We start from the raw sequence: 13608 nt of genomic DNA on the forward strand, positions 1-13608 counted from the left end.
ATATGAACATTTAAAAAATAATACTAAATTTGCAATATTGGGGGGTGGTATAGTGGCATAGTACGTAAAGCCACTGCCTGTGACGCCACATTCCATATGGGTGTTGGTTTGAGTCCCAGCTGCTAATGCACCTGGGAAAGCAGTGGAAGTGCTTGGGCCCGTGCACCCACATGGGAGACCCTGGTGAAGCTCCTGGCTATTGCAGCCATTTGGGGAGTGGACCAGCAGATGGAAGAGCTATCTCTGTCTCCCTCTCTCTGTAATTTTGACTTTCAAGTAAATCTTTAAATTGGCAACATTGATAAATCACAGCCATTTTATCTCAGAAAATATAGACAGTTCATAGCTGTAAGTATGTTGTTAATCATTTAGTAATTTCTTATTGGAGAGCATATGGTCCCAAATTTTTACTTTTTTAAGATACAAGCAAGCACTTGTAACACGTGAAAAAGGGAACATTTTCCTTTTTATGTAGATAACTTTTATCAGTCAACACTAAAAAATAAGGAAAAATAAGACGCATTAGAAAAAAAAGTTTTTTAAATATATGAAAACCTGGTCAACTTTTTACAATTACGAGTGCAAATTAAAGTAAAAATGACTTGCCTTTTCACCTACAAGCTTGACAAAGATTAAAAGCAAATTTTATAGTACCTGTGCTGGGATGGTTCTTAAATATTGTTAATGGGTATATAAACTGTTACAACTCTTATGAATGGCAATTTGGTAAAATCTATCAAAATTCCAAATGCAAATTCCCTTGACCCAGCAATTCTGTGTCTAGGAATTCATTCCACAAATATGATATATTCAAACAAATATAAAGCAATATAAATACAGGGCTACCCTGCAGCATCATCTGAACCACCAGCAGGCTGGCATGTTCCTCTGTAGCAGGCTGGTTACATACACTGTGTGACATCTGGTGACCAACAGTAATGGCTATGAACATGGCTGAAGGTGTTTTGTAAGGACTGATACAGGACAATCTTCAACCTCCATGGCTAATACCATTTTAACAGTAACTCTAAGCCAAACATGGCTTAAAATGGTTTAAATATGTTCGGGAGATACTACTGATCATGCCTATTTCAGTCACTTGCTTAAGGTCAAAGCTAGTAAGCTATAAACAATGGGGCTAGGTTTCAGCCCAGCCATCCTGGCTTCCAAGTCCAGGTTCTGGTTTACTCCCAAGATAATATCATTAAGGAACGACAGCAAGGTACAGAGGGGGGGTGCTGTTGTGTGCAAAAATATCTCTCTGGAAAGATAACAAGAGACTGGCTGTATCTGGGGAGGGTGGATGGAAGCCAGAGATGGCAGGGTCTCCCACTTTCGTTATTTTCCCATTTATGTGTATTTCAAAATAATGTTTTTACAGTTGTATGTACAAACTAGCATACTTAGGAGTTATTTTAGGAAACTCCTGTAGCTTTCAGTAGTGGACAGGGTGCTGGTTGCTTTTAACTCTTGTTCTCCAGGGATGATAGCTCCAGGAACGAGCCCCAGGCCTAGCCTTGCCATCTACAGGAGAAAGGAGTGTCCTCAGGGCCACAGCTACCTACCTGGAGCACAGCACATCTGTCAGCAGCACAGTTTTCTGTTTCTCAGAGGAATGCATTAATCTTACATCTCACAATTAGGCTCAAGAGTGCATGTGATAAATAAAACCTAGTAGCACCAAGAAGGGCAGTTTGCAAATTCACATGTTTTGAGTTGCTTCTCAAGGTTTCAAATTTGTTTGAGAGTTTCCTTAGGACTTATATTGGCATATGAAAGTATTTGGCAGTCTAGATCTTGAAAAGAACCATATACCATTAAAATAAGTCTAACTAGAAACCCAAATATATATTCTTTTACAAATGGTTTAATCTGGATAGAAACAAGTAAGCAATTTGGTAATTAGAATAACAGGCAGAAATTATATAATTGCTTATATTCTGTTCTTTGCATGTGATACACACACACACACACACACACACACACACAAACTTTAGCATTCTCCTATTTGGGTATGGTTACAATTCCCTGGTATATTTTGCAATTCCCCTGACACAGACTGTGCATTCCTTCCCCTTTCTGCCAGCTCTGTGCCATCTTTGGCTCTCCCAATCCTGTTTTAATTTTAATATTTACTTATTTATTTGAAAGGCAGAGTTAGAGAGAGAGAGAGAGAGAGTTAGAGTTAGAGAGAGAGAGAGAGAGAGAGAGAGAGAGATCCTCTATCTGCTGGTTTACTCCCCAAATGGTCATAATCGCTGGAGCTGGGCTGATCGGATGCCAGGAACCAGGAGCTTCTTCCAGGTCTCCCACTTGGGTTCAGGGGCCCAAGTACTTGGGCCATCTTCTGCTGCTTTCCCAGGCACATTAGCAGAGAGCTGGATATGAAGTGGAGCAGCCAGGACTTAAACTGGTGCCCGAATGGTATGCTGTGCCCGAAGGTATCCCAGAGTGCCAGCTCCCCATCCTGTTTTCTAAGCTAGAAGCCCACTCAACAATACACTGGAGATTGCCTGGGACATTCCATTCTGAATCAGAGGCTCTCAGAGCTGGCTTGAGAGATGTGCAAATCCAACATTTATGTGACATGCAAAACAGCCTTCAATAACACCTGGCCACATGTCACCCAGTCAGATGCCTCCAGCACAGAGAACTCATTACTTCCACATCAGCCTGCTCTCTGTTTAGATGGCTCTGCATATTATAAAGTTCATTCTAAGAGTGAACCAAAATCATACTTCCTGCAGCTTTCAGCCATTTTTTGTACCTCTCATCTCCTTGTGGGCACAGAGAACAACTCTAACTCTGGGACAATTATTTGAAAAGCAGCCTTGCTCTATTACATCTTTTCCAGGTTAAACATTATGGTTTCTTTACCTGTTTTCCATAGGCTTCAAGATACCTTTCCTTCCAAGTCATTCTCTTTTCAGTAACATACAGTTCTCAAACCAAAAATAACTACAAGTGGATTAACCACTGAACCAAAAATGGATTTTTCCATTCTGGAAAAATACCAGATTTCTATGAAGATGACCCATCTTTTTGGTAGCAACAGCATTCATACTGATTCTATTATCCACTCACATTCTAGAGCTTTTCACATTTAGTGCTCAGTCCCACCTTCCCTGCACCCCCAAGCTGTGTAGCTGGGTTCTAAGCCATAAGCCATACCTTGTATGCATCCCTAACCTAGCTTTTATGATGTTGGCCACGCCAGCACAATCACTTTCCCTTCCAGCTCTGAATCAACTAGTTAGGTCAACGTGTCTTCCATATCTAAGTTCAATACCACGGGGCTGGGAAAACTTAAACCAGCCCCAGAAAAGCATCCTCCAGGGGCCAGAGCCAATCATCAGGAGTCATCAGTCACCCAAGCAGCAACCACTTCCTTTCCATCTGTTCTGCACTGAAACAGCCCAACGACCATCCCAAATGTGGTTTTTTTTTTTCTTTCTTTTTGTCTATCACCCTAATTTCCAACCCTCTTCCATTTATCCACCAAAAGTTCAAGGGGAATTTGGGTCACAAAAATTTATGTATAATAAAAAATGTTGAAGAAGTCCTAAATTGTTCTAAAGTATAGCGTTCAAATTCTAAAAATCAAATATATTACACAGACTATCAGCATATAAATAAAATATATTTGTCTGAATTTAGCTTGAATTTGCTCCCCAATGCACCTTACCTGAAAGAGTTATTCATTATGATTGTAAAGATTGTTCACCATTCTATCACACACGACTGCCAGAGTCGTGTAGCAAACTGCACCAGGTCAGCAGGCAGTCAAATCTACAGACCTGGGATCTGCTGCACACTGCCACATAACTGAGGCCGGACCGTGGGACAGTGACAAATGCAGAACAACGCTGCAGATGTTCTGGGGGTCAAATTGCCGAGGAAGCTGCCTGGGTGGTACAGAGACCTGGACATAAAGTCAGAAATTCTACCTCTATCTAGCTCTGTGGCATGAACATCTCTGAGCACCCATAATTCCTCTGTGAAATAAAGACAATATTAACCACTCACAGGATGGACAAAGGATTCAATAAATTAATGAGATGATGAATGAGTTAGGACTACAGCATTTACTAAATTTGTGTTGTTTTTCTCTCTTATTCACATATAGTTGTGACAAAAATAGCATTGTCCTGTTCAGAGGTAACCTTAAATAGGAGAGTATTTAAGAATGAGAGCCAACATACTTTGTCTAGGGTGTTAAGTGATATTTTCCCTTCAAACTAAAAAAAATCTAAAAACTCAAAGAAATTTTAGTTTATTGAATACTCATATTTTTAAACTTTACCTAAAATGTTTATTTTTAAATGTTATATTGCATTCTTAGAGGATATCATGAATACGTTTTAGATACATTTTTAAATAACTTGCTACTCAAAATGTACACTGAGGACCAGCACCGTAAAATGTACACTGAGGACCAGCACCGTAAGTATCTCCAGGGATCCTGTTAGAAACACACAGAATCTGCATGGGACAAGACCCTAGCTGATCTGTGTGCACACTAAAGTTTGAAAAACACTCCTTTTTCAAGTTAACTTTTATGTTCTGTGTTTTATCTATACCCAAGGCACAGTATTTAAGAAATAAGCTTTTAAAATAAATGAAATAATACACCTTTTCTTCACATCTTCTATCTTTTATTCTTATAATCTAATATCAAGAGTACAAAAAAAGGAGAAAGATAAATCAAACTCCTCACTGTTGCATTCAGTTGGCCAAGGGGAAGAAAACAACAATGTGTAGCTCTGCTTCCTGAAACTAGAGGACAAAACACCTTGAAAGTCCTGAAACTTGAGATTAAGAGGGACTGTCTAATTTAAAAATCACCCCAGGGGACTATGTCCAAATCCACCTTTCTAGTATCCTCTAGTTAAATAAGTGCTGGTAACATGGCTATGTTTGCCTGTATCCAATTTACAGTGCATTTTTTGTCAGACTGATAATCACAACTTTATAGAACCTTCCACAGGGACCACTAGCATGGTTGATATAACTACATGTCATCTCCTTCATTCCTGGGAATAACTTGAGAAGTCTATACCAGAATGAGTTTAAATGTTTAATTTACCAAAGTTTTGAGAGAAATTAGCTGGCCTTTTAATTAAGTACTTGTCTCCCATAATATAATATTAGTTGAGACCTAACAAATTTGACTCACTTCCAAAAAAAAAAAAAAGAAAGAAAAATGCTAGGCATGTTTTTTTATTCTGACCTTCTTCATTAAGTAAGCACAGAGACACCCTATAGTATACTTGATTCGTAGAACTTGCTCCTCAGGAGGACTGAACTGAACTGTGTACCAGAAAGAGTCAGATGACAATGGCTTTACCTGCAGGGTCCCTGATGGGTTCCCAGTGCAAGTCATTTTCTTTTTCCCTGATCCATCCACAGAGTCCATGGTCAAAATTACAACTGTGTATCAGAACACCTACAAAGAAATGACCAGAAAGAAGAGTAGATCATAGTCAATGGACAAAAACAGATCTGTAAACTCGGAGCATCTGCACAAGTGTTCTCTCCTACCCACACTTAACTATCCCCCCAAAACTTCTTTCCGTGAGATCAAAAGGAAGTCACATGAATACTTTCTCAGCATAATTGTGCCTGTAGAATCAGCTGTAAAAATAGAACAGAGGTGTTGCCAAATGATGACCCTGTTACACTGTCACTTGTAAAATATGATTTCCTTCTCACAATATAAATACCATTTTAATACCTTTTTAAAAAGAAAATGATGATTCATAATTACTTCTGCTCAACTGCTTTAACTACAGTGGAAACTGAGTTATCAAAAAAGATGCAGCATTTTCCCAAATGATACCAAACAATGTACAATTTAAAAGTCATTTTCAGGAAATGGAGGAAAATAAATGAAGACATCTTAACAGTACTAGGAGCGCAAGTGTCTACCTGGATCGTCCTTGGCTTCGTCGTCTGCACTGACTCCTCTTTCTATTTCAAATATTTCAAAGAGATCATTTGAAGGCTGCCGTGGAACTGGAAAAGAAAGAATTTCAAGGTATTGGTTTGTTTATGAGGTATTGAGGCATTACTTTTTTTTCTCTTTTTTTAATACACATAGAAATAGATTTATTTTAAGGAAGTGGGCCATGTGGTGGTATTACTTTTAACAATGGGCAAGGGGAAAAACTGAGGCGTTTCACTCCTCTGAAACAACCCGAAATCCATAACTACATCTCACATGAAAATTCATGTTGTTCTGCAGCAATTTATATTGTAACATTGATCTCAGTGTGATTCAAAAAATAATTTTCAAAAGTTTCTAAAATTCAACATAAAAATAGTGTAAAACTCTTCATCTGTAAAATACACTTTAAAAGAACTTTCAAGTTCTACCAAAATGTTCATCTCTCTGCAAGTCTAAAATCCACCTCCATGAAAGGTACATTGGTGGCCGGTGCCGCGGTTCACTAGGCTAATCCTCTGCCTTGCGGCGCCGGCACACCGGGTTCTAGTCCCGGTCGGGGTGCTGGATTCTGTCCGGGTTGCTCCTCTTCCCGTCCAGCTCTCTGCTGTGGCCCGGGAGTGCAGTGGAGGATGGCCCAAGTACTTGGGCCCTGCACCCGCATGGGAGACCAGGAGAAGCACCTGGCTCCTGCCATCGGATCAGCGCGGTGCGCCAGTCGCAGCGCACCTGCCGCAGCAGCCATTGGAGGGTGAACCAACGGCAAAGGAAGACCTTTCTCTCTGTCTCTCTCTCTCACTGTCCACTCTGTCAAAAAAAAAAAAAAAAAAAAAAAAAAAAGGTACATTGGTATTTACTTTAAGACTGTTGCAACAGCCAACGCATGCCTGCAACTGTAGGGTATGGTTTGGTTTTGGAACCACAGCATCTATTCCCCTCCAATGAGCCCTGTCCACTGTTGCATTCTAATAGATATTTCTTACCATGCATCCTTCATTTAAGCAGGTGCCCTGGCTCCTCTAAAACTAAATCCAAACTTGTTGGTGCAGCATCTGCAATCCTCCCACCAAGATATACAACCCTGTCCAAACAGAACATTCATTCTCACGACTCCAAGCCCAGTGCTCTCCTGTCTGCTAATTAACCTGCCAAACATCCCATCTTCAAGGCCCAGCGTAAATGCCACTGCCTCTGTGACAATCCTCATGCTCCAGGCGGCTCCTTTCCTTCCCTTGTGCTCTGACAGCTCGTGTTTACACACCTCTGTTGCATGCTTTCATAAAGAAGTGTGGTTATCCACACACACACACACACATGTGCCAGTCCCTGAGCTCCTAGGGGGGCATCGGTCACATCTTTTCCATGTAGCATTTCCAGGGCTTGACCTGGTGACAAGCACTCAAGAAGTGTTTATGGAGTGAATGCAAAGATCCGCTCAGGAACCCATGCATTCTGTCAACACTTTTCTTCAAATGACACAACTGGGACAGAGCTTAAAAACCCATTTCAAAAATAACTGATGCATTTAAATCATCTATTTCTTCGTGCAATGCCCATCTGCCAACCAAATGCTGGGCACTGTGATAGCACCGTGGAGACAGGATGAATGGGGTGAACCAGTCCAACATGGCCCTGATTCTAATTCTAGTGGGAGAAGCAGACACTAAACATGGAGATAAATGAGCCTGGTAATTCTAAATTCTGAAAAGGGCCTAGAAGGAAAAATGCCAGAAGCCATCATGAACAGTAACTGGGTTGGAATGTGCTGGAGTGGTGGTGGTGGTAAGAGGAATTGCTGGCCAAAGGCCAAGGAATACTCCCTGCTCTTTGCCAGAACGTCCATTAATTAGTTCTATTTATATAAGGCAGGGAGTGAAACATGTAGAATACCACGGAACACACATCATTCAAGAGGGTACACTTTTCAGTGATGGCTCCTGTTATTTTTAGCAAAATTTTTAAATTAAGTCACAATCTAATAATATTTGTACTAACTGTTTCTAGCTTACCGCTACTGATTTGTTTTCTTTCTATTTCAAAGAATCAAGCCATGAAGCCCCCTCCCTTCTCACAGGGACAGGGATAGAAGAAGCTGGGACAGATGACAGACGACAGACGACACGTGGGACTCAACCTGATCAGCAACATCATCCAGTTACACCTCCCCCTTCCTCTGGAGGCCTGAGAAGGGGCTGCTCTGCTGGTTACTGGAAATATGGCAAAACTGTAGGCAAGCGTGCGCCAATTCCCATGACACAGAGCTATAAACACTCTACTCAACAATTCCACTTTTGTTCCCTTTTCTTGTGGTAACCTAAATTATCTGTGAAGTGGGGTAGCTCAATTTTTGCAGGACCGTATTACAGGGAAGGAATGACACTTTTTTAAGCTCCTCGTTGTCACCCAATGAAAGATTGTCAAATGGCAAATTGAGTCAGGGAGACGAGGGTGGATAATGCAGTTCCCTGGCATCAGGGGCCTGTGTTTCTAAAGTGCAGTCAAGGAGGTTTTCTCTGGGGAAGCAACACTTAAACTGAGGCAGGGCAGGCATGTGGCATGCAGGGGTCAGGACACCTGCAGCTTACATCCGAGTCCTCACTCTGCTCTCAATCCTGGCTTCCTGTTAACGCGCACCCTGGGAGGCGGCAGGTGGTGGCTCAGGTACTTGGGTTCTTGCCACCACATGGGAGACCTGGGTTGAGTTCTAGGCTCCTGGCTTTGGCCGAGGCTAACCCCAGCTGCTGCAGGCATTTAGGGAGTAAACCAGCAGGAGGAAGATCTATCTCTCTTTCAAATTTAAAAGAGACACTAAATAAAAAGACAAACAAATAAAATAAGCTGAAAGGGGAAGAATGCGGAATTTTCCAAGCAGAAAGCCTGGAGTTAGAGTAGGGGGAAGGGGGCTGTGGGCAGCAGTTACAAAGAATGGAGTTGGAATATTTAGAGAAAGAAATTGGTGGTGGCTAGAAGACACTTAGAAATGGAGAAAGCAGCCTGAGATGAGGTTTAAGAGAAAGGAAGAGATGAGATCATCCATTTATAAAAGAGCAACCCAAAGAATTAGTCACTTAACCACCTGCAAAGCATCAGCTGTTCATTAGTATTTGAGGCACTTGGCTTCAGGAACGATTGAGCTTAGCATCGGGCGATCCTGCACACCTTCATGTACCTCGCTGGGAAATGTCCCAGGGAATGCAGCGACCTGAAATGCTGAAATGCTGAGCAGCTGTCTCACAATGCTGGGGCTCTGCTCTGTGACATTTCACAACTATTTAACGAATTCTCCTTCCTCACACATACCACTACAAGTTAAGAGCATCCTATTGAAGCGTCGAGAGAAGGTACACCACCCACTCCCTGGAGTATTTCAGTTTATGTGAAAACATAAAGTGAAGGAAGTCGTGGAAAAAATCACTCAAGTAGTATCAGCTTATCATCTCAAGATAAAAGGGACAAGAGAAAGAGTGATGGGGCTGCCGTTGTGGCCAGGGTCAAGCAAACGATGGCAATAACAGCATGAGATTTCAGTTTATGTCCCAGTCGCTTCACTTCTGATCCAGCTCCTTGCTAAGGCACCTGGGAAAGCAGTAGAAGATGGCCCAAGTGCTTGGGCTCCTGCACCCACATGGGAGAGTTGGATGGAATTCCAGGCTCCTGGCTTACACACTCTAACAACACATGGCCCTGCCCCAGTGTTACAGTCATTTTGGAGAGTAAACCTGCAGATGGAGGACCTCTGTCTGTCTGTCTCTCTTTTTCTCTCCGTCTGTAACTCTGCCTTTCAAATAAATAAATCAATCTTTAAAAATAAGAGTGAAATACATGAAAAAAGAGTGAAAATCAGTATACCAAAATGCTGGTAGTGGTGGGCTAAGCATTGAAAATTAAAGTGATTTTTTTTTACTTCTTGATTCATTTTATCTTTTGTAATTCTGTATTTTAAAGATTGTTTATAAAAAGAAACAAATTTAATTATGTAAAAGCTTACCTAAAACATCTGAAGAAAAAAGTTCTGTGAGAGTATATATTATAGAGGAACTGTATGACTGTTATTTGTATTTTGATTACTTAAAGAGAACTTTAAGAAGTCAATGTAAATATTATCATACATACCTCCACTGCCCACTTCTTGCAAAGAGTAACTGTAGCAAAATAGAAGCATTATTTGCTCAAGATAGGTTTGCAGATTCTGTCTCCGTTCTAAGTCTGTTCTCATGACATTGCCCAGGCCAGTTCTGGCGTTTCTTGCTGGACTAAGAGATTAAAGATAACACTGTTTTACATTCTTCCTATGCTTGGGGGTCTAGTTTGTTGAAGAGAATGGAACGCAGTAACTCTCCTAATATTCTGAAGGTTCATTCTGGTAGAAGACAGAAATTTTTAGAGAGCACAGGTTTGAGGGTGGGAATGGATGACAAAGATTATAGGAAGTACTTGCTCCCTTCCTCTCCCTCCAGAGGCAGGATATATGGATTTTAGCTTTAAATGACCAAAAAGAAGTAAAAGGCCTGAAAATAGATTTCTGCAATGTCTTTACTCTTATTCTTGAAAATTCTTAACCACCTATTGATGACTGGTGAAAAGAAAAGGGTTTCGGCCAGCGCTGCGGCTCACTAGGCTAATCCTCCACCTTGCGGCGCCGGCACACAGCGTTCTAGTCCCAGTCAGGGCACCGGATTCTGTCCCGGTTGCCCTCTTCCAGGCCAGCTCTCTGCTGTGGCCAGGGAGTGCAGTGGAGGATGGCCCAAGTGCTTGGGCCCTGCACCCCATGGGAGACCAGGAGAAGTACCTGGCTCCTGCCATCAGATCAGCGCGGTGCGCCAGCCACAGCGCGCCGGCCATGCCGGCCATTGGAGGGTGAACCAACGGCAAAGGAAGACCTTTCTCTCTGTCTCTCTCTCTCACTGTCCACTCTGCCTGTAAAAAAAAAAAAAAAAAAGAAGAAGGAAGGAAGGAAGGAAGGAAGGAAGGAAGGAAGGAAGGAAGGAAGGAAGGAAGGAAGGAAGGAAGGAAAGAAAGAAAGAAAGAAAGAAAGAAAGAAAGAAAGAAAGAAAGAAAGAAAGAAAGAAAGAAAGAAAGAAAGAAAGAAAGAAAGAAAGAAAGAAAGAAAGAAAGAAAGAAAGAAAAGGGTTTCTACGCTCCATAGAAATAAGACTTTGCCAAAGCTCTAACCTCATGGGAAGAATTTACAATGTTCAAAAGCCCTCTTTGGGCTGACAGTCCAGAGCAGAACTGGAAAAATCCTATCTGAAAGGCGGAACACAGACATGGCTCCTCAGTTCCTGGACCCACCTAGCGCTCCTTTCTGTTGCATGCACCTTTAACGAAGCTGCAGAACAACTCTCTGGAGAAACCCAGGGGAAGGGAATCTCTGAATGGTGCTTCTGTTCTAACAAGACTGTAAGGATCACAAACACCTGCTAGAGTACAGCCAAAGCCCACCTCCTGTAGGGAACGGCTGTCAACATGCTCAGGCCCAAAGAATCTATTTAAAGGGAGAAAAACAGCTGTATTTCTAATATTATTCATCCAATCTCTCATGCGAGTTCCCCATCTACACAGATTCACCTTTAAAAAGGCTATTGTCATTTCTGCATTAAAGAGATTGAGGGGATGTAGTCGCTATTTTAACAACACAACGGTTTAACTTGGTACTATAAACACCTAAGTAAAATCTAATATTCCAATTATCTGGCAACATGCAAGGGAGACTCATATATAAAGTAGCAAGTTTCTGTTTTCATTTTCTCTGCTCACATAATGGCTCACACTGACAAATCAACTCACTTCAAAGGGATCTATGTAGCGAAAAATAATGTTAAAATTGTAAGAAACCATAATAAAAAAGCATCTGAAAAATATCAACTCAGAACTAGAACATTGGGCTATCTTTTTATGAATTAAGTAGGAAATTCTATTATTACTGTATAAGTGAATTCAACAGCAGCACTAGTAACAGCTAATAAGTATTACATTCTTATTTTGTGCCAACCACTATGGTTAGGAGTCTTATATGCACCCTCCCATCTAATTCTCACAACAGTCCAATGAAGTAGATACTACCATTATCCCTGACTTACAGAAGAGGAAACAAAGAAATAGAAAGAGTTAATAGCATGCTCCAAATCACAATTTTAATTTGAACTCTCTGGGAAAAATGTGCATGTAACTTAAAAAATCTGACTTTTGATTTGGGTCACATTCAACAAGAACTCCATTTATACTTTCCAGAGTAGACTGTTTTTTCTTTCGCAGCCAGTATGGGATCCAATTAAAATATAAATCAAAAATTTTGAAAACTTTCAGAATTCACTGTACTGGATTCTGACCTGTAAGCAGCTACAACTCACTCCTGGAAAACATGAGCAAAAATTTAATCTTCGGGGAGGTATCAGACATCTCTCTGGGTCTCTGTAGGCCTTACTGTTTACTGGAGAGCAAACTAGTTTGAAGACCTTTTCACCCCTCAGCAGAAACAATTTTTTACTCATCATCACACAGAATGAGAAAAAGAGACCATCCTATTTCCATGACTAAGAGCAAGTTGGAACAAGCCACAGAATCCGTAAAATGTGTAAAAGGGGAACGAGGGAAAGAAACTCAGAACAAAATGCAGCAAAGCAGCAATCAGTGAAAATTAATAAGCTTCTTCTTATTGCTTGGTGCTCTGGAACTGCAACATAGCCTTTTACTGTACAGCAACAGAGAGTGATGAGGTTCCTCCTGGGGTATGGGCACTCATAGGAGCACCTGATACATACTAATCACATTATATCCTATAATCTTGCTGCTACAACACCTTTCCTGTTTATTTTATATGACCAAGTGGACAGATGTCCAGACACAAGTGCTCTATTTTCAGCATCCTACATCTGGCCAAACCGGTCTCCATTCAGTGCGTGCTTCTGCTGGGTTTAGCTGCCACCGTGGTGAAGACAGCCATGCTCCCAAAGAGTGGTCCACAGATCAATAGCTTTACCCGTGAGCTTGTTACAAACGTAGAATCTTAGGTCCTACCTCGGGCCCACCAAATCAGCATCTTGGTTTTAACCACCTTCTTGTGTGATGTGTATACTCATTAAAGACCCCTACAGAGTCTGATTTAGTAAATATGTTGTAGGGATTAGGATTCCACATCTTAAATAAGCATCCCAGGTCATTCCAATTCAAACAGGCTTCTGAAAAGACTTTGGAGAGGAAAAATAATTGCTAGCTGGTACAAGTGATACTACACTCCTTGTGGTAATAAGAATTTCCTAGCTAGAACTGGACATATCTGACATCCTCAATTGCAAAGAAAATTTTGAAATGGTAAAAATAAAAGTAATTAAAACTTTTACTGAATTTTGAAAAACCAGTATGTCAAGATAAAATTAACATGATTAAGGGACCGACATTGTGGTGCAACAGATTAGCCACCACTTTCAACACCAGCATTCCATATTAGAGAGTTGGTTGGGGTCTAGCTGCTCTGCTTCCTGTCCAGTTCTCTGCTAATGTGACTGGGAAGGCAGTGAAAGCCCAAGTACTTGGAAGACTGCTGGAGTTCCGGGCTCCTGACTTCTGCCTGGCCCAGACCTAGATGTTGGGGGCCATCTGGGAAGTGAACCAGTGGAGGGACGGAAGGAAGATTTCTCTCTTTTCCTCTCTCTCTCCTTCTCCCC

The 13608-nt window shown here is 41.3% G+C and overlaps 1 protein-coding gene across 4 annotated transcripts in view; it reads right to left on the reverse strand.

Moving 5' to 3' along the window:
- NPNT (nephronectin) overlaps nucleotides 1–13608 on the reverse strand; it is an 82579-nt gene that overhangs the window by 7427 nt on the left and 61544 nt on the right. For all 4 annotated transcript variants that reach the window (XM_008267522.4, XM_008267523.4, XM_002717182.5 and 1 more), the window contains 2 exons: nucleotides 5929–6015; nucleotides 5348–5446 (listed from right to left, as the gene is read on the reverse strand). In XM_008267522.4, coding sequence (XP_008265744.1) covers nucleotides 5348–5446; nucleotides 5929–6015 — 186 coding nt within the window. The remainder of the gene's footprint in view (nucleotides 1–5347; nucleotides 5447–5928; nucleotides 6016–13608) is intronic.

The sequence above is a fragment of the Oryctolagus cuniculus genome, chromosome 8 (assembly GCF_964237555.1).
Source record: "Oryctolagus cuniculus chromosome 8, mOryCun1.1, whole genome shotgun sequence".
NCBI lineage: Eukaryota > Metazoa > Chordata > Mammalia > Lagomorpha > Leporidae > Oryctolagus > Oryctolagus cuniculus.